This window comes from Cyclopterus lumpus, chromosome 8 (genome assembly GCF_009769545.1).
Source record: "Cyclopterus lumpus isolate fCycLum1 chromosome 8, fCycLum1.pri, whole genome shotgun sequence".
Taxonomy (NCBI): Eukaryota; Metazoa; Chordata; class Actinopteri; order Perciformes; family Cyclopteridae; genus Cyclopterus; species Cyclopterus lumpus.
The window spans coordinates 16,898,761-16,925,996 of record NC_046973.1 but is presented as its reverse complement, the minus strand read 5'-3'; the positions used below and the strand labels follow the sequence as shown (position 1 = coordinate 16,925,996).

The 27,236-nt window shown below is 42.0% G+C and overlaps 1 protein-coding gene across 1 annotated transcript; it reads right to left on the bottom strand.

The window, feature by feature from the left end:
* Nucleotides 1-1,688: 1,688 nt before the first annotated feature.
* Nucleotides 1,689-19,772, bottom strand: mpp3a (membrane protein, palmitoylated 3a (MAGUK p55 subfamily member 3)). Its single transcript, XM_034539469.1, has 19 exons — nt 19,672-19,772; nt 12,985-13,050; nt 12,747-12,865; nt 11,874-11,951; nt 11,391-11,471; nt 11,083-11,220; nt 10,868-10,949; nt 9,708-9,793; nt 8,596-8,670; nt 8,218-8,414; nt 7,029-7,093; nt 6,132-6,152; nt 5,136-5,177; nt 3,076-3,231; nt 2,824-2,904; nt 2,641-2,734; nt 2,438-2,546; nt 2,094-2,222; nt 1,689-1,868 (listed from the first exon to the last, which is right to left on the bottom strand). The coding sequence occupies exons 2-19, from the start codon at nt 13,019-13,021 to the stop codon at nt 1,689-1,691; spliced, it is 1,770 nt and encodes a 589-aa protein (XP_034395360.1). The 5' UTR covers nt 13,022-13,050; nt 19,672-19,772.
* Nucleotides 19,773-27,236: the final 7,464 nt, after the last annotated feature.

The window sequence follows — 27,236 nt, the reverse complement described above, 5'->3', positions numbered from 1 at the left end:
TTCACTAATCTATAAGTGTGACAATAATCTCTCCCCGGTGCAGACCACCCGGTACACAATGTTGATCGAGATGTGAGTGTGCAAGTGCTCTTGTACACACAGTCAGAGTACTCGAGCCACGCATTTAAATGAACAGCTGAGGGGTGAATACACAAGCATTAAACATTGAAACATTAATATGTTGTCAACGTGCAGGCTTGCCGAGGAGGAGGGCAAACATTGTAAAGCAAACATTAAGATCACACGTTTGACTCAGCTAGCTTTTATTATGGCACTTTGAACAGGTCACGTGACAAACTCAACATCCTGGGTTCATACAGAACAAGAAGAGATCCATATTTAAAATGCATGTTTGAAAGTGATTTGGAAGCCGCTTCATTTGAACCACACACACACACACAACAAAATGTCAGTGTAGAAGTGATCTATCTATATGTATCAAGTCTTATCTCGATATGATACTCAAATGCAAATACTCTGTAATAATGCAGAAGTAGAAATCTTTGCGATTGAAAAGCGGTAACCGGGGAATGTTTGACATTTTTGCTTGATAAATGAATACAAACGTTACTCAAATCACAAAATATGAACCGATGGTTGCCGACCTATTTTCTCAAATTTTCTTTCAATTCTAATTTAAATGTATTATGTCTCCCACCTAACGCACCTTGTTTGTGAAAACAATAAAGCAAAACCCTGATTATCAAAGAAAACATCTAGTACCCGCCTCTTCTTCTGTAATCAAAAATACAGATATGTGCAAGGAAACTGTACGAAACCCATTCCTGTACATAAAGGAGCGTCGCAGGTCGTTGTATTTGAACACACACTGTGACGTCCATCCACACATACTTTGTGCACGGCATTAATCTACATACAAACAGATGTGGGTTCCCAAGGATAAAAGGTAAACAGGTTGCATTGAAGTGCTACGAGATCTTTCGTTGGCACATGAGGAGTTAACATTTACAATATATACACATTTGAAGATTAAACGATGAGTTTTCATGCGTTTCATTAAAAACAAAGAGTTTTGTAGAAAATAAAATTCTCGCATTCCATATCGTTTCTGTCCATATTTGTGAATTAGATTTAGCAAAAAGAACACGGTTTTTTAAATGGCATTCACTAAACTTTACGTATCAATTTCTCCTGTTCAGCGTAATGTATGATTGTTTCTAAATTTGTACAGGATGCATGAGCGGTACGAATTAACAGGAAGCATTCAGAGATTGGATTTGAGTTGAATAAAACTGTGAACCTTAAAAAAAGAAAAACATACTAAAAAAGGTATACTCCAACAAGAGTCACAATAAAGCTGACCCACAGCAATCCTCTGAGTGGGATCCGAAACCTGCCACTCCCATGAACGATGCAGCTAGACAGAGTGATAGTGTGAGAAATAATACACTCCTTTAACTACAAACTCGCATCTGCCCCTTGTTTTTTAAGTCAATAAATAAATGAAACCAATGACTTAAGTCAGTAAGACGGCTTTCTGGGCTCCAGACAACGAGGTATTCCTCCAACACTATCCTCTTCCATCGGGGCCTCAGCTCATGGCTGTCTTACCAGCTCTGAAGGGAGGGTGGTGGGGTGGGGGGGGAGGGGGGGGGTAATGGACCGGTGCAGGATTTGGGTTGGGTTGGTGGTGGTGAAGTTTTTCTGGAAGACGCTGGGAGGAAAGTTTAGTTCCGCACCCAGCTGAGAGGAACCCAGAATGATTCTCGCTCCAGCCTTTCCAAGATACTTCGAAGTTCTGCACAGGCACTGGCTGAGTCCTCCTTGATCAGGACCCGGTCCACCAGGTGTCCATACTGCTGATCAATCTGAGACGCAGACTGACGCATCTCTTGGAGGTCTTCGTCCTGTTGCGGAAAGCGAAATGATTAATACAGAAAGCAACACACACACACACACACACACACACACACACACACACATAACCAGCCCATTCAGTGGTGGAAGAATAATACGGATCCTTTACTGAAGAGCATTTTTAAAACAAAAGTCAAATTCCTTGCATATGCACATACTTGACCAAGTATGCTAATTCTGAATCATGTGCAGTATAGAGAACATGTAGGACTCACTGTAACGCGGCCGTGCTCCGCCCCTCCTGGAGACGTCGCAGCGCTGCGACGTCGTCTGCTCTCAGGAACGCGAGGTTTGACAAATATCACATATGGCTTGAACTCTGCTGTCCGCAGCCTCTTCAGGGCCTGGAGTGGTGGAGGATGTACACACACACACACACAACAGAGCAAACAGAGGTCACAAATCAGACATGATCGGAGAGGCTTCAACACTGATACGTTAGACACTCCACGCGGACGTGACTGGCTGCCGCCTGCAGGATCTCTGTATTACGTAACACACGATATACGAATGTGTGATACGTTTTGATTGTCGTCATTCGTGATGCCGTGATGCCTACCTCGGGCTGCACGTCCACTACACACATCTTATTCTTGGCCTGTACAGAGCGGATAGCCTCTATACTTGTGCCATACTGGTTTTCCTTGTATTCCCCGTGCTCTATGAACCTGCGGAGCAACAACAACACTTTCAAATTAGCAGGGGGAACACAATCAAATGTGTGTTTTACACAACGGCAACGCAGCATCAGTGTGAACATACTTGTTGTTTAGAGCATCTGCATCAAATTGCTGTTTTGTAACAAAGTGGTACTCCACACCCTCCTTCTCGTGAGGCTTCTTGGGCCTGGTAGTATCTGTGAAAACCCAAAAGGAGGAGTTTACTTGTATGTATGGAGTTGTGTTGGTTCACCGATGGGTCCGGCGTGTGTGACTTGTGACTCACGTGGTACGGCCACTGCAAAACGATTTGCGTTGTCAGCGATGACCCGCTGTTTGAGTTCATTGATTCGTGCTCCAAGAGATCCTTCGCAGAATTGTGTATTTAAAAAAGGAGGAGAAAATAATGAATTTCACATGCATCATCGAGAAAGCTTCAAGAAATGGGGGCATCGGTAGGTTGTAACACATGCTTTGAACCACAAGAGGTCACTATCATCACAGAGAACATGTATGTCTTTCAAGGGCTCAGTCTCACCGATCAGAACTACCAGCCGGGGCCTTTCATTGGACCTCTGCTGGTAACGGGTGACCTCTTCATAAGTCAGGTAGTCGGAGTCCCCGAGGTCAGAACCCTCTCCGGAGGATCCTTGCCTGTCTTTGCGACTCAGCCGGAAACTCCTCCGTAGACCAGCTGCAGCGAGACCAGGGATGCAAGGGAAAAAAGGAGCAGAAAGAAAAGGGTGTTTTGTGAGGTGACATGAGCCAGACGCAATAAGATGTACAACATGTCACTTCCATGATGCAGATACAATTGTTCTTCTATCTACAACTGTTATTAGACCGGTGCAGTGAGCAAATGTTTGAAGTCAAAACCAACCATTGATAATCATGCATTAAAAACCTTTGTAAATAGTGCGCAGGGATGAAAATAGCTCACCCTTATCTGAAGTGTAAATACTTGATAGTGTGAGGTATTATCTGAACTTTTAGACGTCATGCTTCTACTAAAAATAGAAACACATGCAGCTGACGGAAAAGACATCAGGTGAGGCAGTTTTTAAAGGAAAAACATTTCTCAAGCAAATTGTTTCAACGTGATTTAAAACAGATCTCAAAGATCCAAACATTGACATTATTTTCCAACAATATGGTCCGAACAAGGCATGCTGCTCTGAAAGAGGCTACGGTGCTGAGGCGAGACACACAGGACAGCCTGGCCCTGAGAAACACCACATCAGCAGAGAGTGACAGCAAATCAGGGTCTCCCATGGCCAGGACTGTCTGTATCACCCCCCCCCCCCCCCCCCCCCCCCCCCCCCCCACCAGACAGTGGTGTGTACCCGAGGGAATGAGCTGGGCACTGTACCTGAATAAAATTCCCAGGAAAACACCTGGCCACAGGAGGGCGCCACTGCTTTACACTTAGGAGAGACTATAACTGGCGTTAGAGCATCACACAACCCAGCCTCACACCTCCACACAGGGTGAACGAGCAACAAACGTGCCTGGTTGAGTGTGCAATGCGCCCAAAGCAGCAGGGCCCGCGTGGTGGTGGTGGGGAGGGGGGGGCTGACAGGGTGTTTTGGAAAGGAAAGCAGTGCACTGGCCACAGCACAGCAGCAGGGGCAGTTAGTCAGATGCAGGGCAGGAGGGAGGGAGGGGAGGTTGACGAGGATCCGAACACAAGGTGGAGGGGACGGGCGGAGGCATGGAAGGGAGGGTTTTACAGCTCCAAGCAGAGTGCATGATGCAAAGCACAAATACTCTTTTTTAACAATGGATTTTGTGTTACAGGGAGAAGGTGCTGATCAGCTGTTTAGCTGCGTTTACATTGCTCCTTGTGCTCATCATCACCGCTCACAAGGACGTGTGCGGAGTAAATGGGGAGTCAGGATGGGCTGATGAGGGGTGAGGGACTGGAGGCCAGTGGAAGGGGATGAGAATAAAAGAGGCTATTCCCTCTACTCCGATTTGAATTACGGCAAGAAGAAATCGGGATACCATGCAATAATGAATAAGTACATCCTCATTTCCGATAATTTACAATACAGTACCCTGAAATAACTATTATGTTGTACTAAATTCGGGATTATCTAGAAAGAACAGCTCGAAACTTCTATACTTTAAATCCGCCATTGCTTTGCTTTTGATGTCATACATTCTAAGTTTGTTTTTCTATTGTACTGTGATATCTGACACCGTTAACTCTAATTACTGTATGCAGTGGAGTCCCTGAAGAGGGAGATCTGTTCCTGGCACCTTCAGAAGTGTGAGTCCATACTTCCTACACATTTGTTTCTTCATTAATTCCCTTCACATTTGAAACACTTGTTATGTTTTTTTCTACATCTGCACACGTCTCCCCTCATCCATCTTCCTCCTCTGGCATCCATCTCTGGACCCATCGCCCATCGAAACCTTTCGCCCCTTCCTTTTATCCCTCAACCCCCCGGCCCCAGGCAAGTCAACCCTACACAAGCAGTCGTTTTGACCCCCCGAGCGCAGAAGCATCCAGGGAACCAGCGCACAGCCAGGCTGCAGCAGGCAGAGAGCAGATAGGGAGAAGGAGGTGGAGAAAGATGTACACGCTCTCACCTATGTACTGTCCATTGAAATAGCCCTCACAGTCACAGTCCTCTGTAGGGAGGCAAGCAGGGAAGAGAGGGGGTAAGCACAGGGTAAGAGACCTGGAAGAGTTAAGGAGTAAGGGGAGCTGGAAGAGTTACAGGGGGGGGGGGGCCATGGGGCGTTGAAGAGGGCGGGCGGGGCAGACAGGCAGCAGGCAGGCAGACAGCAGGAGGCGAGAGTGGACGGGCATCCAAGAGATATCGAAGAAACGTTGTTGGAGGTAACTGCCACTAACGAAGGCTTGATAACGAGATTTGACATTATGAGAGGAGAGGAGAAGAGAAGAGAGGAGAAAGATGGCTCTCCTTCCTCTGTGAGTAGAGTCTCTGTGGCCCACACACACACACACACACACACACACACACACGTACACATCCACACACACATACACATCCACACACACGTGTAGACAAGCCTCACCTCCCCAAATATTCCGAGCTGAGGTACAAACTGTCTCACAAACAGACGCCTACAAATCCACAATTCCGTAACGAAAGAAAAAGGTTTACATTTACTCATCTCGAGTCGAAATCCGGCTCCTTCATCAAATCTAATGTACAACAGTATGGACACAGATTTCTGTCAAATTTGAATAAAAACAGGAGGAAACCACATTGAAAACTGCAGCAGACTGAACGATAAGGAAGGGGAAACGGAAACAAAAGAAAAGAGAGCCTGAGGATGACACAAAAGAAAAGAGGAGCTATTGTTATCTTTAAACAAGCTCTGCGTGGCCAGGGCTCGTCTCAGGGGATGCTGTTCTGCCTGCACATCACCTGGTGCAAACACACAAGCTCGGCAAAGAATCTCCATTCTAGTCTGGTGCACTAACAGCAGGAGGGGAGGAATTAAGCCCCCCCCCACACACACACACACACACTTTGAGGCTTTGAGGCCTAATGAACATTTGCTCTGTTTGAGGATGTGTTCTCTATGAATGTTTGTTTCTGCACACGTACCCACCTTTATCACATCCTTGGTCATCTGATATAGTTTGCGACAAGGAGAAACGGAGGAGAGCGTAAAACATTAGAGGAGGTAAAGCCAAAAGGTAATGTTGCTGTAGATGGCACATAACAGAATGATGAAATGAGGATTTGACATTTGAGAGAGATTTATTGCTCTCTTCAATGACGTCACAGACAAAAAAAAAAGGGCCCCTGCTGGGATTTAGGGGAATTAATCAGAGGGTTGGAGGAGCGTGGAGGGAGGCCGAGACCGAAGAGTCCCCGCAGGCTTTCCGCTGCGTGGCGTCCTCTAACAGGGCTCGCCGCCATACCCGCTAAGCTCTTGTTGTCGCCCCGCGGCTCAGGCCTAATCGGATCGCCTGCTGCTGACGCGCCACGAGGAGCCACCCCTCACATTACCCACTCACCTGGCCATTTACACGCCGCGTCTACGGCATCAAGTGAGAAAGTGGGACGTGTATTGTGTTGTTGAGGCTTTGTTACTCAGTGGGTGCAGCTTGTAACGCTGTCTGCATCTACTTAAGCTGCCCGCTGGCCAGATGGAGCAAACATGAAAGAGATTAATTCATATCTGTGATCCTTCCCTCCGTCTCTGTGCCCCTCCATCTCTCTCATCCCTTTTGAAAAACATTTCTAAATAGCGGCATGGAGAGGACAGACAATGAATACTAATGCCTCTGCAAATGCCAATTACCAGCACAAAAAGGTCAATAAATATCAGTAAAAAACATAGATGCATTTATCCAGCGGAGATATTATTGTCCGATAATGACAGTGACCAAGCACATTAGGAGTGAAAGAGGAGTTGATATTGAGAGATGCTGCAGGTAGTAAACTGTGATTATGAAATAATGCTGAAGATGCAGTGGAATCCTGGGAAGCAGAAACTTACAGATGGGATTTTTAGGGGATTTTGGATTCGGAAGAGTGCCCATTTTCATCCTGTAGGCCAGTCGCCTGGAGAAATGAGCAGCAAACAAAGAGCCAGAGAGGATGGAGGCAGGAGGAGAATCGTCAAGTCAGAAATACACAGTAAGCAAAAGGTGAGGAGGTAATGTCAGAGCGGTGGTACAGAAGACTTAAACATGGCAGAGAGAGGGACATAAAACCCTTAATGATGAGACATTATGAGATTATGAGACAACGGGCCCCTGGGAAAAGAATCTGGGCCACCATCCCTCCTCCATAAGAAGAAGAAGAAACCCAAACTGAGAGAGACACAAAACAACTGCAAACAACGCGTCCTCCTTGTGGTGGTTTGAGGTCTCTTTCACTTCTTTCTTTGTTATAAAATATCTCCACACTATCGACGTCTTCTCGTGGTCTCTGGGATATTTTTGCGTGCCATTGTTTATCTATTTGTGGTCCTTTCTTTTTCATCTCTTTGTCTTTCCTTTTCATCTCTGCGAGGTCTTTTAATGTCTCATTTGTGGTTGTTTTAGGTCTCTTTGTCTTCTTTTCAGTCTATTTGGTGTCATCTCCATCGATTTGTGATCGTTTTTACCATTGCATTATGGTCATTTTGTGTGATTTTCGTATCAAAAGAGGTAGTTTTGCATCTGGAGTTGTTTTACGTCTCTTTGGAGCTGTTAAGTCATAGCGATGCAGTTAAAGACGCTTTTTTCACCCGTCATTGTTTGAACCCGGAGTGCAGCAGCAGAAATGTTATATCATACTAAACATTTAATAAACCTACAGAGCATGAAGGCTTTTCAGAGGTCAGCTACTCCTCTGCCATGCATCTTACTCTGTGTTTAAACCGTGGTTATTAATCCAACAGACGCTGCCGTGTTTGGCAGGGATCTCCCAGCCAGCTGAGATCATCCTACTGATGGATTATGACACTAACAGTATCAGCATGCGCCTATTCAAGGCTGTGTTTCCATTTATGTTTTTTCCACACTGCTTTGATGCTCCATCTAATCACCGTTGACCCTTTAAAGTGGAACACACAAATATGGATTTGACAGATTACAAATAGCTGGATAAAATAAATATGGGTGAACAGTGCAGTGCTGCCACTAATCAGTTTACACCACAGAGACATGATGTGACAACCGTCCACCAATGGGTGCTCTTACCTCTCCTGGAACAGTTTGGATGGGATGAGTCCAGCCCGCAGGTTGCTGTCTCCCACGCGCTTGGCCTGCCACCACGTGTGGTCGTCTTGGGTCACGACCTGCAGGATGTCTCCCCGCTTGAAGGGAAGTCCCGCCTCTTGGCAAGGCGTCGCCTTGTCTTCCAACGGGATGTATTCAAACAAGGCTCTCATGTACACCTGGAATTAAAAACAAGAAGCTCCATGCTCCATTTATCATTGCAAATAAACATGGGCAAAACTGTTTACCTGTCATTTAAGGAATAATTCATATGGAATGCAACAGCAAAAATGTCGAAAATAAGACTAAAACTCCTTTCCTCTCAGCTGCAGTTTCCCTGAGCATGCTCAAGTCACTCACCTTGCTGTCCTTCAGTCGATCCTCTTCTTTAATGGCAGGGATTATCTTGAGAGTGATGGAGCCCTGGGACTGGGACTAGATCACAAATGGATAGAGGAAGTAGGAGAGAGAGTGAAATTAAAGAGAAACACTCCCTTTTCTTCTTTTAAAAAGCTCCCTGAGGTCGATTCTTCTTGACCATCAGTGCACCCTGTTTATAAATAAATAAAAGATGGACAGAACATTGTAGCTGATGAATCCCCTCTATTGTGATCCCTAAAGGCTTTCGATCTGTCACGCCCTCCTCCTCACCTTTCTCCCTCTCTCTATCTCTCTTGGTGTGTAGGTGGCTAATTGCTGGTGTGGTGGAGTTGGGGCTTGATTGACCAGCTGCCTTCAAAAGCTCCACTCCTGCTCTCCTGGACTATAGACTCAGTTCAAGTTAGTTCTAGCTTCCGCTAAGACGTAGCTATTGAGATTCCGAAAACGTCCTGTTGATTCCATGTCTTAACCGTGCCTGTCTTCTTGCCCAGGACCAGCAGCTGGATTATTGCCCCGACTCCAGCTCTAGAGTTCTGCCTGCCTGCCTGCTTCCGTTATTAGACATTTCCATTAAACATCAGTGACTTTACTCCTGTCTCAGCCTCTGCGTCCAAAACCTGGCCCCCTTAACAAGATCCTAAAGAGTTTCTAGTTTACAGACCACTAAATTTAGCACTGCTTCGGTCTGGGGAACCCTGTATGTAGTAAGCAAAACATGGCCACGGCGTTTTCTCTCTCTTCTCCTAAAGAAAAAAACATGAATCATCTAATTTAGTTCAGTTAAAAATACTGGATGATAGCAAATAGTATATAGTTTTGTATTAGGTTATGGTTCTTAAAAGAGATTTTCTTTGGGTGCAAAAAGTTATTTTTTGGATACCTCATGATGATCCCTGACTTGTGAAATTCTTGCTTACCCAACATTATATGTTCTATTGCAATAAGTCTCTGGTTGTGAGTTGGCATAAAACTCACAACCAGAGACTCTCTTCTCCATGTTGTTTGAAAGTATTTAAGAAAACACTTTGACTTTTTTTTAACGAGTATTTACCAGTATTTCTCTTAATCTGCAGCAGAACTGTGTGTCTTACCAGCAGCTGACTGATCTCATCAGGCCTCTTTTGGATCACAGAGACTCCATTGACCTCCCTGAGTTCATCCCCTACATGGACCAAACCTGTGAGGACGAGTGGGCAAAAACAAATCTATGACAATCAAAGAGTCTACACTGGGTATTCGGGATATTTGATTCACATCTTAACATCAGCATTGTTGTCAGATCTACAGATACGAGTCGCGTCTATCATCAGATGTGATCTATTTTGATGCAGCCACAACAATGAAATAAAAGGCGGAGAGCAGCCGGATCAATACTTTTCCCTTAGGACCGAGAAGCACATTCAAGGCAATCATACTCATATAATGTATGCATTTGGGAAAAGAAACTGGGGCTCATTCTGAAATCTCTCTTCAGCTTCGGTCTAAACTCTTTCCATCACTTGATGCCACAAGAAAACAAAGCCTGAGCTTAAAGATTAACAGATGCAAACACTGATTGGTTTACTTTCCCAGCATGCATGTTTTCCAATGCCGACACACACACACACACACACACACACACACTCACACACCTGCATGTGGCTGATATTTCCATGGTAACGCCCATGAAAGGATCTTTGTTGAGTATCTATGGTGTGATTGAGTCTCTGGAGACTTGTGCAGAGCTTTAGGTTTCAGCAACAACCGCACTCTCCCTCCTGCTGCTGCGGCTGCTGCATCTCTATCACTGTGGCTTTGATATCACAGTATCCGGTTTGATTTGTTGTTCCTTACATAGATGCATATCTGCATATCGTTTGTGTGAAACAGTGTCACCAATTGTCACTGGTTGCAAGAAGACAAATGGCAGTAAACTGCAGTAAAAACCAGGAGCCTTCTGAGGCGTCCTGGAGCTCAGTTTCCTGAGGGCTGTGCTACATTACTTCAAAGTACTGTCTGTGTCTTCTATGCAGCAACCTTTTTTTCATGTCATCCTCGAGTCGTTCCTATTTTATGAACTATTCAGCAAAGAAGAAGATTTGACTCACAACCTTAATATTTATAAAAATGGAAAAAAAGGATTTTCTCTGCTCAGATTATGACTTTAATTTCAGTACCCTTCATCGGTGTACTACCCCAAGGTTGGGAACTGCAGGTACTTGTAGTTTAGTTGAAAGCCCAGAGTGACAAAAGGAGAAGAAGCACAATGTACCACTTCGGTCAGCTGCACCTCCTCTCATGATTCGAGCCACGATCACCACCCCAGTGGCTTCATCCCGTCTGATGGTGGCTCCCTGGAGAAAGGATAGATAATACAATATCATTAAGAGAGAAGAACACAAGGTTTCATTCGCATAATCTCTTCCTCTTTCATCCAGTTGTCCTTTTAGGCTCTTATGTTCTCCACTCGCATCCTTCACAACCCACCAGAGGCTCCTTGTTCTTCACAAGCCTGACAATCTTTACCGACTCTTCATCCAGCTCATCCTCAAAGTCATCCGGCAGCGGCGGCAGCACGGGATCAAAGTTCTTCTGCGCCACGGTGTCGTGCACCGAGAGGACGGCCTGATGTCACAGAAAACAGATGTGCTGAAAATTCAGTGCCGATGTTGAGCTGACGGTCCACCAGCTTCAAAGATGTATTTCAAGGCAAATAAAATGCCGGACAGGAAAATTGGTCAAATGAATATGAACCAGTGCTCCATCTCCTTATGAAAAAAAAAAAGGGTGTTTACCCTGAGATGTGGTGACGTCAGCAGGTGCAGCAGCTCTTTCTCCTCTGTACTCATTGGTCCACTCTGCAGCTCTTCTGCCACCTGCGAGTCACAAAGCACACATAAGTCCTGACCTGGTATGAACTTGTGCACGTGTATACCGGTAATGCAAGCTGCATTTTACTGTAGCATAAATGCAGATGGATACACAGCAGACATGCACACAGGAGAAGATAAGTGACGAGCAGCTAAGCTCAGCAGTTTCTACACTGATAACTGGTGAGCAGCAGGATGTGGAGTTTCATTAAAAAAGCATCGGGATGAATCAGCACTTTGAGAACATTAAAATTCACTTTTGATACCTGCATTGCTTCTCTGTCGGAGCTAACTCATTGTTATTGACTGCTGTGCCCAAGTGGAAAAGTAATTCAGGGTGTGTGTGTGTGTGTGTGTGTGTTTGTGTGTGTGTGTGTGTGTGTGTGTGTTTGTGTGTGATGAACTTACATCCTCTGCCAGAGAAGAGGCACTGTGGAGGACAGGTGTCGGACTCTGTCTTTCATACTGTCTCAACTTCTCATGAATCTGTAACACACACACACACACACACACACAGTTTATTAGAGAAGACTGAATGGACAGGACAAGCTGAAGGTTAGAGTGGCCTTCTGGAGTTTTCTTGTAAACAAACAGGCTAAGCTTAGATTCAGTGTTACTCATCAAAATGCATTGTGGAAATCCCTGAGGTCTAACAAATCGTGCATTGTCCACAACCATGTTTACTAGCGAGCAGTCTTTATCCCTGGAGCACTGCTACGTGTCTTGGTGCCCTCACGCCATCTACAGATCAGTGGAATAGTATGAATCCATTGGCAGGAATATGTTTCCTGATGCGCATGCAAGAGACAAACAAAACAGGGACCAGCTCATAGAAAAATGCTCCTTAGCACATCTGGAATTAAACCATAGGCAGTTTTTTTTGTTTGTTTGTTTTTTTAAATGAAAAAATGAGTGCATGTCTCCATTAAAACGGTCCAATCCTTAAAAAGTATTATCGTTTATCTCCCCTATTTTAATTTGTTCAAATAAAGAATGTCTATACAATCCTTTCAAAAATGTGGAGATCTGCACCAAGAACTAAACTCCTCCTTGGGCAATATCACTGTCTCTTTGTTTTTGAAGATTTCCTTCCAACTGAATAAAAAGAAAATAAACAAGGAGGACATAAACACACTTCTTTGATAGAAAGTTCCATTGTTCCATTCAGCATATTATCTTAAACTAATGAAGAAATTTTATAAAACCATGTACATAAATTCAGTGGCACATTGCTGAATATTACATCTATATGTAAATAACAAAATATGATTCATCCTTCACCTTCATGAGATATCCCAAACTCCGCTCACTGAAGACGTCTTTGAGGAAGACCATGTCCTCTTTGTGATTGGCATCAGGCCGTAGCTGAGAGGTCAGCAGGGCCAACGTCTCATGTAACCCTACAGAGGAGAGAAATAAGGAAAGACCAGCAGGTATATTAACATGAGCAGATGGAGCAGGGCGAGCTTCAAGCTGTATGGGACAGTATGTGTTGAGCATCTGTGCCAACTCATCTCACCCGCTCCGGCTGTGAGGACCGGCATGGCTTCTTTCATGGGTCAGTGAGGTGAGGAGGGGAGGAAACCTGGGAGGAGGAGGAGAAAGAGAATTATAACCAACATTACAGACAGATACGTTCAGTTTCTGAGTGGATATTCTCACAAATAGCAAAATAGTAAAAAAAAATTAAAAAAGTAATGGCGTTTCTGTGAGCCTGTACAACAGATGTAAATGCATCCAGAGACCCATGTGCAGTAATTATAGCCATATATCATCTCCTCGTAGGCTTCATGCTGTAAATCCATTTTTTCCAGTGCAGTTAACTCATCTGTGAACATGCAGGTGTGTATCTGTAAGTCGGCTGGCATTATAGAGCCGTACAAGTAAGAAAAACAGCCCCTGCTGGTGCTATCAATCATACAGTCTTACCGAGCCCTGTGTGTTTGAGTTGGTGTGTAGCAGAGCAGGAGAATGGGATCATCAAACAGTATTGTATACAATATAGTTGCATACTCAGAAAATACTTTTAGCTCTCCATAAAGGACTAAATGAAAAATTCCAGTACATACAGTACAATAACTTTCATTCTATATTTATATTCATAAGCTGACAGATCTACCCTGCTACAGTCGGCTGAAGTACCGCACAGACTGCTGGATTATTGTAGCCCCTACGATCAATATCCCTGTCACTACACTCAATATTCTCCATACTTCCTGCCACGGGAAACACAAGTCAATAACATAAACCACAGACTCCATCATATCACACTATGATCCGATAACAAAACAGACGTAAAATGCAGTAGAACCAAAACAACACCACAAAGCTGCAATAAAGAGTTTTAGCATGTTCACATGAGTTGTGTTAAACATCAACAATAAACAGCATGGGAGTACACAAATGTGAAGGACTTTGTGGGGCAAGGTTGTCGGTGAGACTTCCCACCAAGTGGGGCTTCTTTAGGTTGTGTCAAGAAACGTGGAATTAATAAATAAGTGAAAATGGGCTTGTTTTAGATAAGATATGACATCTACGTACTGCATCACATTATCATACAGCATTGGTGTGTTTACTCTGGTGAAATATTGACAGAAATTGTATTCAGACTGTTTAGAAAAGAAGCTTGACCTGTCTGGCAGTAGTGTGCTTGTCTGCTTTGTATCTGTAAAATAAACATAAGCTTTAAGAGGGATGTATTCGGTGCATTGCTGTTCATATTACTGTGTCCGCCACCTTATGGAGGCATGCCAAGATGATGCATCTTGTCTTGTGAGGTGTTACCTCACACAGAGACTGTTGAGCTTATATCAGTAATATGTTTGACAAATCTTTAAATAGAGAAACAGGTGTATATCAGAGACGTAAAAGCACCTTACATGAAGGAAGTAAGTTCAAATACTATACCAAAAGGCTATATATAAGGCAAGCAGATGGCCAGGACAGGAACACGGCTGGAAACAACCGACAGAGAATATCCAGTTCATTGTGAAGCAGCTGTGCAGGCAGATGATTTAATCAGGTGGTATGCAGACTCTGCAGTGGCAGATACAGAATAGCAGGTCTGGGATCAGAAATGCAGTCAAACCAAACTAACAGGGGAACAGGAGTTAGAATGGGATGACTCAGTATCCCAAACAGTCCATCAAGATAAGTGACTGAAAATGGGGTGGGAATCTTCCCAGATAAGTGGGAGGAAGGCGGGACATTGCAACTTCAAGGCATTTGGTTGAGCTTATGTATTTCTATGAGCTTATTCATGAAAAACACAGCACGGCGCCCTCCATTTTATTTTAATGTCTCTATATTGCAAGTTTGCAATTCTCTCCCTCCACGTAAAGCATTTTCTCAAACGTTTCCTTGTACTGGGATGGTACAGAATATGATTAACCGCAGCAGAGACGGACAGAGACAGCAACGAGCTCATGAATAATGAACAGAGAGGATACGACAGAGCCAGATAGAGGGATGAGGAAAACATGAGAAGGGAGGCTGAACATTTTTTATTCTTTGTTCCGTCAGGAGAATCAGTGGGAACCTCACAGAAGAGACAGTTTCTTTATTCTTAAGTGTGTCAGCTGGGATATTCTCCATATAACTTCACTATATTTAATTTAAAGGGGGAACAAAACATAATTATCAAAACAGTTTCACTGGTAAAGTGTTGCACTCTGTATATTGAGATATATATATTGCGTGACGACCACTCTCCCCATGAACTGCAGCCGACCCATATTTATATTACAGTAAAGACATGGGTAAAGCAAATAAATGTCCATAAAGTGATGAATGAATCCAGTGATAGGAACAGTCTGTACATCCACATGTACAGTATATGTATATTGCAACCAGGAACTGCTAATTACTAATACGGCATACTAATTTGGGCCAATTTGCCAAAAATGTAAATAGATTTAGGCTCATAAAAACAACAATGTTATAGCCCACAGCATAATTTACTGAATCCACGGCAACAGTCTGCAGTAATAATGTACTCTAGTTTATAATTAGGTCTTCAAATAACTGATAAGTCATGGACTGAATATTCAAGAATCTGAATGTGGTGGTTTATGAGGACATTCTACACAAACCAGTGAAGGGGTACGGGGACTGTCTTTTTTCTGCAGACAATTAAGAAGAACTGCACAGGCTCTCATAATAATCTCGTAATTTTAGGAATACATTTGTCTATCCAGAGTTAAATGTCTAAAGGGTTAAGACTTCTTGATGGCTGACTGAAAATATCCTGATCTTGTGATGACTTAAGAGGACAAATCATGGCTTGTAACATAACTATAAAGTCTCTCTTTGATGTGGATTTATAATGTCACAATTTGTTGCATCATCAGTTATTTCCACCAATAATAAAACAATCAAAAGCTTGTGGTTCATTACACCTCCCTCTGCAGCAGTTGAGTGACATCATCCTCTGAGCTGCTTGTATATCTATGTGGTGAGGTCCTAAGAAAGAGTCATTGTGGGAGCATCTCCAGGTGGCACCCAAGAGTGGAATAAGGGGATGGATAGAGGTAGTAGTGAGTATGACTCATTGAGGAAACAAAAGTTAATTTATGTTTCAAGTTTTCAAATTAAATAAATCTGCATTAATTTTCCAAAGTTTAATTTATGAATGCCTATATCTAAACACATCGTATAATTTTCTTTCTTACAGTAATCATCACGCTATCAGCCACTACTTGGACTATAACAGTCATGAGTCTGGAGTAGATTGAACAAACAATGCCAAAGTAAAATACTGCATATGGTTGCCTTTTGTGGCTGGTACATTTTGGTTGAAGAATTAAACAAATCTGGAGATGTGGAGTTCTATACCTCTGTAGCTCGCACCTCATCTGTCACTGGTAGAGTTGTATTATGGGTTATGTAGTCGCCAGGTTTTGACAAAGAAGAATAATTCTGACTTTGCTGCAATGACTTTGACCCTTTGTTTTAAACTGTCCATTATGAGTTCAACAATATTACATTGCATTGCTAAATCTGTACCCTTTTATTTTAGTCTGAAAGGTTGCGATTATGAATGCTGGTGTGTCCATGCCTTTGGTCACGGTTGCTAAGTATGTTTATATATTTTAAATGTACGTAAAAACAGTTAATTATGCATACTCCGAAAAACCTCAGAGCATTAACATGATCACTTTGATTTTATTGAAAACATCTAATTGAAGAAATATTAGAAATATTCCATTTGTACATTAGAAATATTTTAGTTAACAGAGAACACCAGTATTAGCTCAGTGTTTGATTTTGGTCTCTTTATGCTTGCCTAGCGACAACCCTCTCTGACTGCCCCTTAAAACTAACAGATGCTCCTGGCTCACACAGGCCTTCAGAAAGCACCACACTGCCGCTATCTCACGTCACTGCAAAAACCTATCTACAAACATCAAAACGTCACTCATCCAGAAATAGATTGCATTGCATCGCAGCAAAAAATGTCCTTTTCAGTTCAAATCTAGTTCAGAGCTTAGCTGCAGATCACAAAAACATGATGGAGCCCCAGTTAGGTCAGAATAAGTCAGCTGATCAGATAATAGCCTTCGTCATATAACCATCATCTAGACACATTTAGCTCAAATGCAGAAGTGCCACTACCATGGCATTATTGACATTATATTGTGTTAAATAAGATATGTGTAAACTACTGAATGTTATTCTTAGTGTTGGTCATCCACATGTCATTTTCTCATGTATACACAGATAAGTAGTTTGGAATCGCAGTATTCAACGAACATGAACACGCAACCATTAGACGCCTACTTAATCCTACTCCCCCCCAGTTTCTATTCACAGTTGTGTCCCTGATTCATATTTGTCTTTGTCATACCAGCTTCTTCCTGCTTTTCAGTCACAATCTCTGGAGGTGGTGTGACGTCAGCAGGGCATCAGTCGGCCCTCACAGCGATAAACACACTGCCAAGAGTTTCATCAGGTCTCCCAAAGTCTCTTTGAAGATACTACAGAGCAGCCTGTTTCCCTTTTCTCAAAGAATCGTGTTGTCTACGGATGATTCTTCTCATCATTAATCTGTGCAATTAAAAATATGAATCTAAGAGGCAAAATAATGTTAGAACATTTTCGAAAATGTCCAACTTCAAAGATATTTAATTTAGAATGATATAAAAGCGGAGAACGTTTGACATAAAATGACCAAGTGATTATGAAAACGGTTTTATATATTTTCCAAGCACAGGTGCAATGCCATTGGTTACTTCTGCAGTTGCCAGGGAATATTTAGCAAGATGTTATGTGGATGTTAAATAACATCCCGTTTAAAATCAATCCAAATGATCACATGTGGGGTATGACGGGTGGTGTAATTAAAGGAGTTCTTAATTTCATTTGACGTGGAAGTGTGGGTACATGAGATAAGGAGTAATCATTTTCAGTTCTACAGTGCTGACAAAGCTAACAGTGTTTACATGAAGGGGAACCGGAGGGTCGTTGCTATGCTTCCGCGATGACATCGTGGGCTGGGGCAGCATTATTAGCTGTAACCGCCATATGAGCGAAATGCTGACCTGCCATGAGCTAGCCAGGCACGAAATAGCACACGCCGGCCTTACTATGTGAACAAATGAGGAAGTCACTTAATTCTTTGCTCAGGTACATTACTCCTATATATCAATACATAGCAAATAGTTGCTTAAAGTTATAATAATGCCCTGAATAGAAAATTTAGCACTTTGAAGAATTAGGCAAAAGGTTTTGAGACCTTGAGGGGCTGGGATTAAATGACTACTTCACTAATGGAAGGGGGCGATCATGAGCATGCTTTTCTTTTTTAAAACGTGGTCTGTTGCTTTGAAACAAGAAGCAAACAGCAGACTCCTGTGTTGAAGTCAAATGTTTTGTTTTGGCTCTATAACACCATTAACTGACATCAACTGACTGATGCGGTCATTCTTCTTGGGAGGACAGTCTCCATTGTTTAAGTGCTGCTAGAATATACTTCAGCCCACTATGTACATCTAAAATATGTTTCAACACAAAATATGCCATGCATCTGCCGTGATTATTGTGACGCCTGTGAGGGTATAGGGATCGTGAGAAACACCATCTCAATCATAATAGCTCTTATTAAAATTCATCATCTATAAATGCTGTGAAAGTGTCTTGGCATCGAGACGGTAAAACAACAAACGCTTGGTCAAGCTGTTCTAAGCAGGCTGCCTTTCAGAGAGTATTACACGTTGCCAGATGACGAGGGTCTACACTGCTGCTGTCTGAGCGACATGTTTTTACAATATGGTGGAGGACATTATTTCTGTATCAGCCACTAAACGGGGAGGACTGATGCCAGGAGCAGGAGGAGAATTTAGCACTGCAACCTCTAAAGCATTTCTCACATGCATGTACTCACACAACACAGGCACATTAACACACTGGTCAGTATACATACATGTCCACACACACACACACACACACACACACACACACACACACACACACACAGTTCAGAGTGACAACATCTCGGTCAGTCCATGATCGAGCATCTTGGCTGGACTCCTCGCTATCTTGAGATTGAACACCACTCACACGCAGCTAATCCACTGCCCTGACAACAATGGGAGGAAACACTAAGTATGTTTGGCTTAGGATCCAACATGCCTTTCATACACACACACACACACACACACACACACACACACACACACACACACACACACACACATTTCCCAGACGGACACCCTCACCATAATACAAGAAGAAAACCATCATATAATCTCAAAGGGTGTGGTCTAACGAAAACTTATATCATCTCCAACATGGAGGTTAAACTACAGATGTTGACAGCTGACACACTCCGGCACTGTTATTCAAACGCTGCACCCTCCCCCCCCCCCCCCCACCCCCCCCACCCCCGATACCCATACACCCACCCACTCACTGCTACACAGCAAAGCCCGGGCAGATGTTTCTTTCCCTTTGTTTCACCTGCTCTCTTTCTTTCTATTCATACTTCCTCCTGTCAGTAGAGCATAATGCCGGCCCTCCCTCTCTCCCCTCTTTCGCTCTCCTCCATCTCTCCGCAGTGCTACAGCACTCTGATCTCCTCACATACAGCATGCCGTTGGCTGGCAGACGGAGGGAGAAAGGGAAAAGACACACTGAATAGCAGCGCATCAGACACCTCGTGTTCACACTGGAAACAAAGGCATTAAACAGACAAATGTGGCCTTCTTACCTTCTCGTCTCTCTGTATTTCCTCCTCTCTCTCTCTCTCTCTCTCAGTGTTTGTGGTCCCTCCTGACTGCAGCCACACGGTTTCTCTCGCTCTGATTCCTCCTCCTCCTCCTTCTTCTCCTTCTTCCTCCTCCTCCTCCTCTGATCTGCTGCTCTCACAAACCTGCTGCCGCTGAGTGTCCGCCTCTTTCCCTCTCTCAGCCCCTCCCCTAACCACCCTCCTCCTTGTACATCACTGATGCTCTCTCTGGCCCCATCCGGGGATTTAGGACGCTATAGAAGAGCTGAGATGTAGTATTTTGCTGCCTATACTGTAGCACCACATTGTGCATTTCACGTATTGGAAACCTAAAGCAGAGGTGCTCAATTGATTTTCAGCCACGGACCTCGGAAAATTATACCAGGGCATATATGTCTCTTGCAATAATCTATTTTTTTACACTATGTGAAAGAACCACGTGAAAAGTTTTTTTTAATAATTAGACATGCATAATAAGGCATTTCCAGAATCCACAAGCGCCTGCAGCTTTTTTTCTTCTCGTTTTCCATCGGATATATCTCATTGCTACAAGAACAATGTAAATATGTGATGAACATGTAAACATGTTTAGTACAACACAAAGAATATGTAAATGTACATTCAAATATACATATTAAATATATGATTGGGTACACCTGGCAGCAACAGATTACATTCTCCAAAATGATCAAACAGTTGAATCAACAGACCAAAACAGAGCCACAAAGAGCAGGAATATTGCACTTAAATTTGACAGGTGGCCAGTAATTCGACTCAAAATGAAACCTTCATTCACCAAATAAGGCGAGAATTGATCCGTGTTGTGGTTTTAAAGCTTGTTCTGCATCCCCCAAGTGGACAGAAAAAAAGCTTTTAATACTGCTTTTAATATAAAAACGATAATGTATCTGAGAAAACTGTTTTGTATTTGTGCAAATCAAACTGTTCCAACCTTCCTGATTTTTCAAAGATCTCCAGGGATTTACCTTGTAAGAAAACGGATTGCACCAATAAGATGATGTAGATCCGATCACCACTGATAAGAGTAAAAGTGATTACCTCTCCTTTTGGCTTGACTCCACTTCAACATGTTGTGGTGGCTAATTGGATCCGATGGGTTGTCTCTAAACGAGAGTTCCCCTCCCCCTCCTCCCTGAGGCTGGCAGGACTGAAGCTCTGGTTGTTGCAGCCCACCTCAGCTACGGAGCGGCTGCTCGCTCTTTGTCTGCCTGCATGTAGCTCATGCAGCGGACACGCAGCATCTTAATACACACACACATACACACACACACACACACACACACACATATATATATATATATATATATATATATATATATATATATATCTTCAAAATAATTAACAACAAATAATAATAAGCATCATAACACATAATGTCGATGTTATTTTTAGGAATTTGTGTATATAGGCAGTGCTGTGACAGTTGGCTCTCAATGTAAGCTGGACGCTGGACAGAGGGAGTATATATATATATATATATATATATATATACTTAGTCCTGTGACAGTTGGCTCTCTGTGTGTAAGATGGACACAGGGAGTATCTATATATATATATATATATATATATATATATATATATATATATATATATATATATATATATATATATATATACATAAATACAGAGAGCCAACTTTCACAGGACTAAATATATATATATATATATATATATATATATATATATATATATATATATATATATATATATATATATATATATATATATAGAGAGAGAGAGAGAGAGAGAGAGAGAGAGAGAGAGAGAGAGAGAGAGAGAAAGAGATATAGATATATATATAGATATATCTATATATATACTTAGTCCTGTGACAGTTGGCTCTCTGTGTGTAAGCTGGACAGAGGGAGTATCTACACCTAACATTACCACTAATTACAGAACAGGTCGTTATTGGTCTTTGGCCAAATTGATTCAGAGGCATCTGCTAACCTCCTCCTCTGGGGAGCAGGAAAGTCCATCCTGATGGCCGTGTCGAGGGGACGGGCAGGAGGTCCAAGCTGTCTGCTGACCCCACAAATAGGTCATAAACCAGGTCTGTGTGTGTTCAATCAGCTCCAGTTGGGACGGAGCTGACATCTGATAACAGGACACATGCTGGAGATTCTGGGAGCCATAATTCTGCAGATGTGTTGGCTTCACAGAGTGATGACAATAAGTATTCACAGAACAGAGCTGAAGTCAGATAAAAGAACACGCACTGTACTGAAGATCCTTGGAAACTGCAATCATCCTTTGCTTGGGTCAAGAATAAACTCCACACTGTGATACACTGTATGTACTTTCAGGTCAATCTATATTTTGATGAATAAAGCAAAGAAAACTCATAGATCAGCGTCATGCCGAGGTCCAATAATCGTGGAGGATTAACAGAGATTGTAGAACGCATCACCTCTGTGTATGACATAACTACATTCATATTTACTGTCTGCTTTCATCAGATTGTTGCTCACCATTGTTGCTATTTTTCTGGAAGTGAGAGGCTTAATGTCCTCTCAGAATAACGTCTGCCTGGCGCCAAGACTTTCTCACCATTTCTTCAGTCTGCAGGAGTCATCAATCTGGCCTTCACTGCATTATCTGCTGGCACTAAGACTCCTCCAAGGCCTCCGCCTGCGCTCTCCATCTCCACCGTCTGAGGATCATGTGGCGTAGATGGGAGGATAACGAATCAGGTTGTATAGCCAATCAGATTACAAAGTGGAGTGAAGTATCAAAAACAGCTCTCTTCTTACTTCATATCATTTTTGATATTTCCGAATGGAAGACCAAGGCAGTCCCAAGAGCAGGGCAAGGCCAGGGGTGATGTTAATCCTGTTAGCATTAGAACCTCAGTATGTTAATGCTTCACCGCGACGTGACGCACAACGACCACACAGATGTGCAAAATGAACACAGAGAGTTGCGAAACAACTGTGATACAAAACAACCCAGAGCGAAACGAAACGACCAACAAGAGACAACAAAGAGATGCTAAATTACAAAAAAAAGCACCGCGAACTGCAAAAGATGAGCACCAGTTAAGTCATAATGTTACATGTTCAAATACAAAAACTGTTTTTTTTTGTATAAAAAGGCAAAATCTTATAGTAAAAAGAATAAACATTCATTGTGTTCCTCTTTTATGCTAAAAACAAATCACATTTAAATGTCCATTCATTGATATGGTTAAACAACTGAATGTATTACATATGAAGGAAATACAAATGAATGTGAGAGTGAGAATAAAAAAGGATAAGTAAACCGAGTTGAAATGGCATTCATTTAACACGTCTCTGGTTATAATTGAATAGAGGAGGTAAAAGGTCTCGGACGGTGGATTTTGGGGAAGCTGTTAGTTGAGATCTATAAGGTTGCTGGTAAATGTTTCAGAATTTTCTGTACTTCACTGGCTGCTGCAGAGCAGCATTAGCAGAAGTGAATTAAGCTGACTTAATAGAGACAGAAGAAAAGGGAGAGAAAGCCGAGGAGGAGAAAGGCAGAGAGAACGGTGTGTTTCCACTCATTCACAGCAATGAAATAGGAGAGCAGGTGGCTTCAGCTTCCTTTGTGGCCTTTTGGATTTATTTTACGCTTGTGTTGTTGGCAATCATGAACGGTAAACTAAAGTGTCTGTAAGCTGTTGTCTCCACGTACTGCAGTTAAAAGAGCGCCCTAATTTCTGTCTCTTGTTTGGTTCTGTCGTTCCACAAGGAAGCACCACTGTAATAACCTCGGTCACTTTTTATTAACTCAGAAAATAAACTCTGATCATTTATGAGCGGTTGTTAAACACGCAGGTGTTTTTTAGACAGCTGATTACGAATGAAAGAAGTTTGCAGCTCATCTTCTGAGAGTGATTTAGTGACAAACGATGACAAACTGCATTTATCTTTGTTATGATGCCTTTTTAAGAATCTAATCACTTTGGGGGGGGGGGGGGGGGGGGGTTCATCGCAAAAAACAGAACTGGCTGTATACACAAACATGTTATGTGTTAGAAAACAATTTTCATATCCAGCTGCAATGTAATCGCTGAGGGCCGTTCGTCGCCATACATTTATGTCCACTAAAAGTGCTTGTTTCTGCCACTGACAGACTCAGATTGTTATTATGAAGCATTATGAAAAGGACTCTACAGAGGAATACAATGTTTTTTTCTGGTCTGTTATTGTTTCATGTGACTTGTTTCCGGAAGACAATGGTGGAAAGTTACAAAACGTTTTTTTGTAACTTTTTGGCAGGAAACTTTATTTCTGAGTTACATTTTTCTATATGTATTTCTATATAAAGAATGTGTACAATAAGTCATTCCTGTTATATTTATATGTTGGACTGCTAAATATGCTTCTGCTGCAGCATCCATTGTGCTACCAAAAATAACCACATTGTTATATATATTATATTATACATTTACTTAAATTATCTCATAATCATGCTTGATTAAATCATAACTTTTGTTATTGTTTTGTTTAATACATATTAGAAAATTGGTAGCAAATGTATATCTCTTTTTTCCCCATAGCCCAATATATTTAATTCATAATGAACAAAGCAAGCAGAAAATGCACACATTTCTGAAGACGGAACAAGCAAATGTTTTTGCGTGAATAATATAACAATAATAATAACAAATATATAAAAATAGAATGATTTTCTGTCGATCCAATCATTCATAATTTGACTAATCTCTGGTTTAATGGCAAATTACAGCGGTACACAATATGTTTAAATTATGATATACAGATTGGAGATCATGTCGCTATCTGCCCCTTGAATTGGACTGTGTAACCATCTCAGACGTCTTTAGTGGACCGTTTGATTATTAAGAGGGAGGCAGAATCAATGAGGAGCCACATCTTTATCTCACTATGAGTGTGGGAAGATAGTTGAAACAGGCCTGAGTACTGTATCCTGCCATCCTCAGCACAGCCTCTCAGGGAGGGGGAAGTTCCTCAAGTTGGCAGTCTAGCTCGCTTATCTCATTGGCTCGATGCTTATTGGATTGCGTGCCCATTCCCACCGCTCCAGCGGGTCAAATGACTGGGATGTGTAGCTCACGGCCGCTAAGTGGTCCATCGATCAGTCAGCTGAGCCCGTGGGCTGATGGGATGTGCTGCAGCAGACAGAGCCAGGAGTTGGCAGGTTGGTAATGGGAACAAAATACGATGCATTCCTCCACAGCTGAGAGCGGCGGCCTTGGCGGACAGAGAGAGGAGTCCATTACAGAGAAAGCAGGAAATCAAGTGTACAGTATAATTCAAGTTAATGGAGGGGAATTCTTCTTCTTTATTCTTCACACTGTTTACACATTGAAATATCGCTTTGTTTCTTATTTTTGGACCACCAGACGTATGTTACACACTGCGTTTGGAGGACATAATGCTCGGCTATATCCCACCGAGGTCGACTAAAAGTAAGAGGAAAGCAGACGATTAAAAAGTTTTTCATAATATATTTCTCCTGAACTTTAAGACCTGTGAGCAATTTGTACCAAAGTTAAAGAACACCAGTCCAGGTACCTGATATATTCAAATCCTCCATGAGTCGATTATTGCGTGAACATAAGTGGGCTTCGGTCTAGTTGTCCCAATACTTTAAATAAGAAATATCAATATTAATATAATGAATAATATACAGAAGATGAGCAAGCCAGATAGAAGAATCCCATAACTGATATTATTACATTATGGGTTCAAAATATATAACTTTTGTTAAAATAATAATGTAATAAAATCCATTTCGTGAACAGGTGAATTACATTTGGGCCAATTTCTAGAAAATAATCTTTACGATTATATAACACATGAAGCGCTGAGCGCAGCAGCAGGCCTCAAGCCAAACTGAGACAATGATAGATGGTTAATCGGTTGTACATCTCTGCAGGAACATGTTTAGAAATAGAAAGCAATAGATTAGAGAATGGTCATAATTCTCAATGTCCCTCATCACAACACCTACATTACCGACATTATAGCTTGAGCAGATTTCTGCAGATGTTGTGTCATTTTACTCTCCAAAAATACAGCCGTGCAGCTGGCATTAATGTTAAGCTACAGATAGATAGATAGATAGATAGATAGATAGATAGATAGATAGATAGATAGATAGATAGATAGATAGATAGATAGATAGATAGATAGATACTTTATTAATCCCCAAGGGGAAATTTGTTGTCATAGTAGCGCCCAACACTTAACAGACACCACATGGAATAGACTAAATAAACTAAACACACAAAATAAAATATAAGAACAGGGATGACAGATGTATAAAAAATAAAATAAAATAAAAATAAAATATATATATATATATAAAATATATATATACACAATAGAATACAAATACCTGTGCAGTGTGTATTAAGGACATTCAATTAAATTAAATGTAAACGGAGTGTGCAAAATATGTAAAATATATATACACAATAGAATACGAATAACTGTACAGGATGCTTCATACTGTAAACACGCGCGCACACACATGTTCGCTCGAAACAGAATTAGTTGAATACGCCACACGTGCGTCTGTATGCCAGCCACAGTGTGTGGCCGTGACAGGTCTAGGCCGTACCGTGATGCCAACGCTCTGCCAGCCAAGTCACAAACAGCAGCATGAAACTTCTCAGGCCTTCAAACACCGGGTGGGCATGGAGATGGAGGATTTATGGGTAAAATGCAGTTTTGCATATGCGTATAATATGCATTAGTATTATTATTAATAATAATAATAAACCAACCAATTAGTTTTCTTTTCTTCTGAATTCATTCAAACCTAATATGTAGAAAGGTCTTGGACGTTGTAGCTATTCTCTTTTTGGGGAATACTTTTTTGCACCTTTGATTCAGGTACAGAAATGGCCGTAAAATAGTGTTATGACACCGAACCAGGAAATATGTCACCCTGAAAAGGCTGTTGGTGCCTCGTGGTTATAACTCACCTCTGTGTTGACGTGTCCCAACATTGTCTATGTTTTTAACATTTCACAATGAAAAGCATGTCTGATTAAAGCCTTTTTAAACTCAGAATGGATTCCTTTTCTTTTGAAAGAACAAATGTAATGTTGTATATGCTATATGGACCTTACAGGAATAAGTATTTCTATTTTGTTGTACAATAAACATCATTCACAGACAAAGAAATTAGCCTCATGCATAATTGTATGCAGTGTACTTATGGTGTTAAGTATGTGTTTGAGCTGTTGAGGCAACCTGGGGTCTCCAGGACCTCAAACACAACATAATGGTTCGATAGATCAACTGTTGCGACATCAACAAGAGATTTGTGAATCGAAGAATATACCTTCCTTCTCTACACAGATGATGATTAGTGACACAAAGAGTCTGTGAAACACTCCGAAATGCATAATGGTTTGAATTATGGGGCAATGAAGTTGTCATGGCACTTATCTAGGGCAGTTATGCTGTCTACATCCATCAATGATGAGAAACAAGACTGTTTTAAATTAATTTATTTCCATTGCATACACACACACACACACACACACACACACACACAAATGATGTTCC

Coding starts and splice junctions, on each gene's coding strand:
- mpp3a (XM_034539469.1), bottom strand. CDS start 13,021: ATGAAAGAAGCCATGCCGGTCCTCACAGCCGGAGCGG. Junction 9,794..10,867: donor AGGTGCAGCTGACCGAAGTG/GTACATTGTGCT, acceptor TCGTCCTCACAG/GTTTGGTCCATGTAGGGGAT. Junction 3,232..5,135: donor TTTCAATGGACAGTACATAG/GTGAGAGCGTGT, acceptor GTCTCGCTGCAG/CTGGTCTACGGAGGAGTTTC.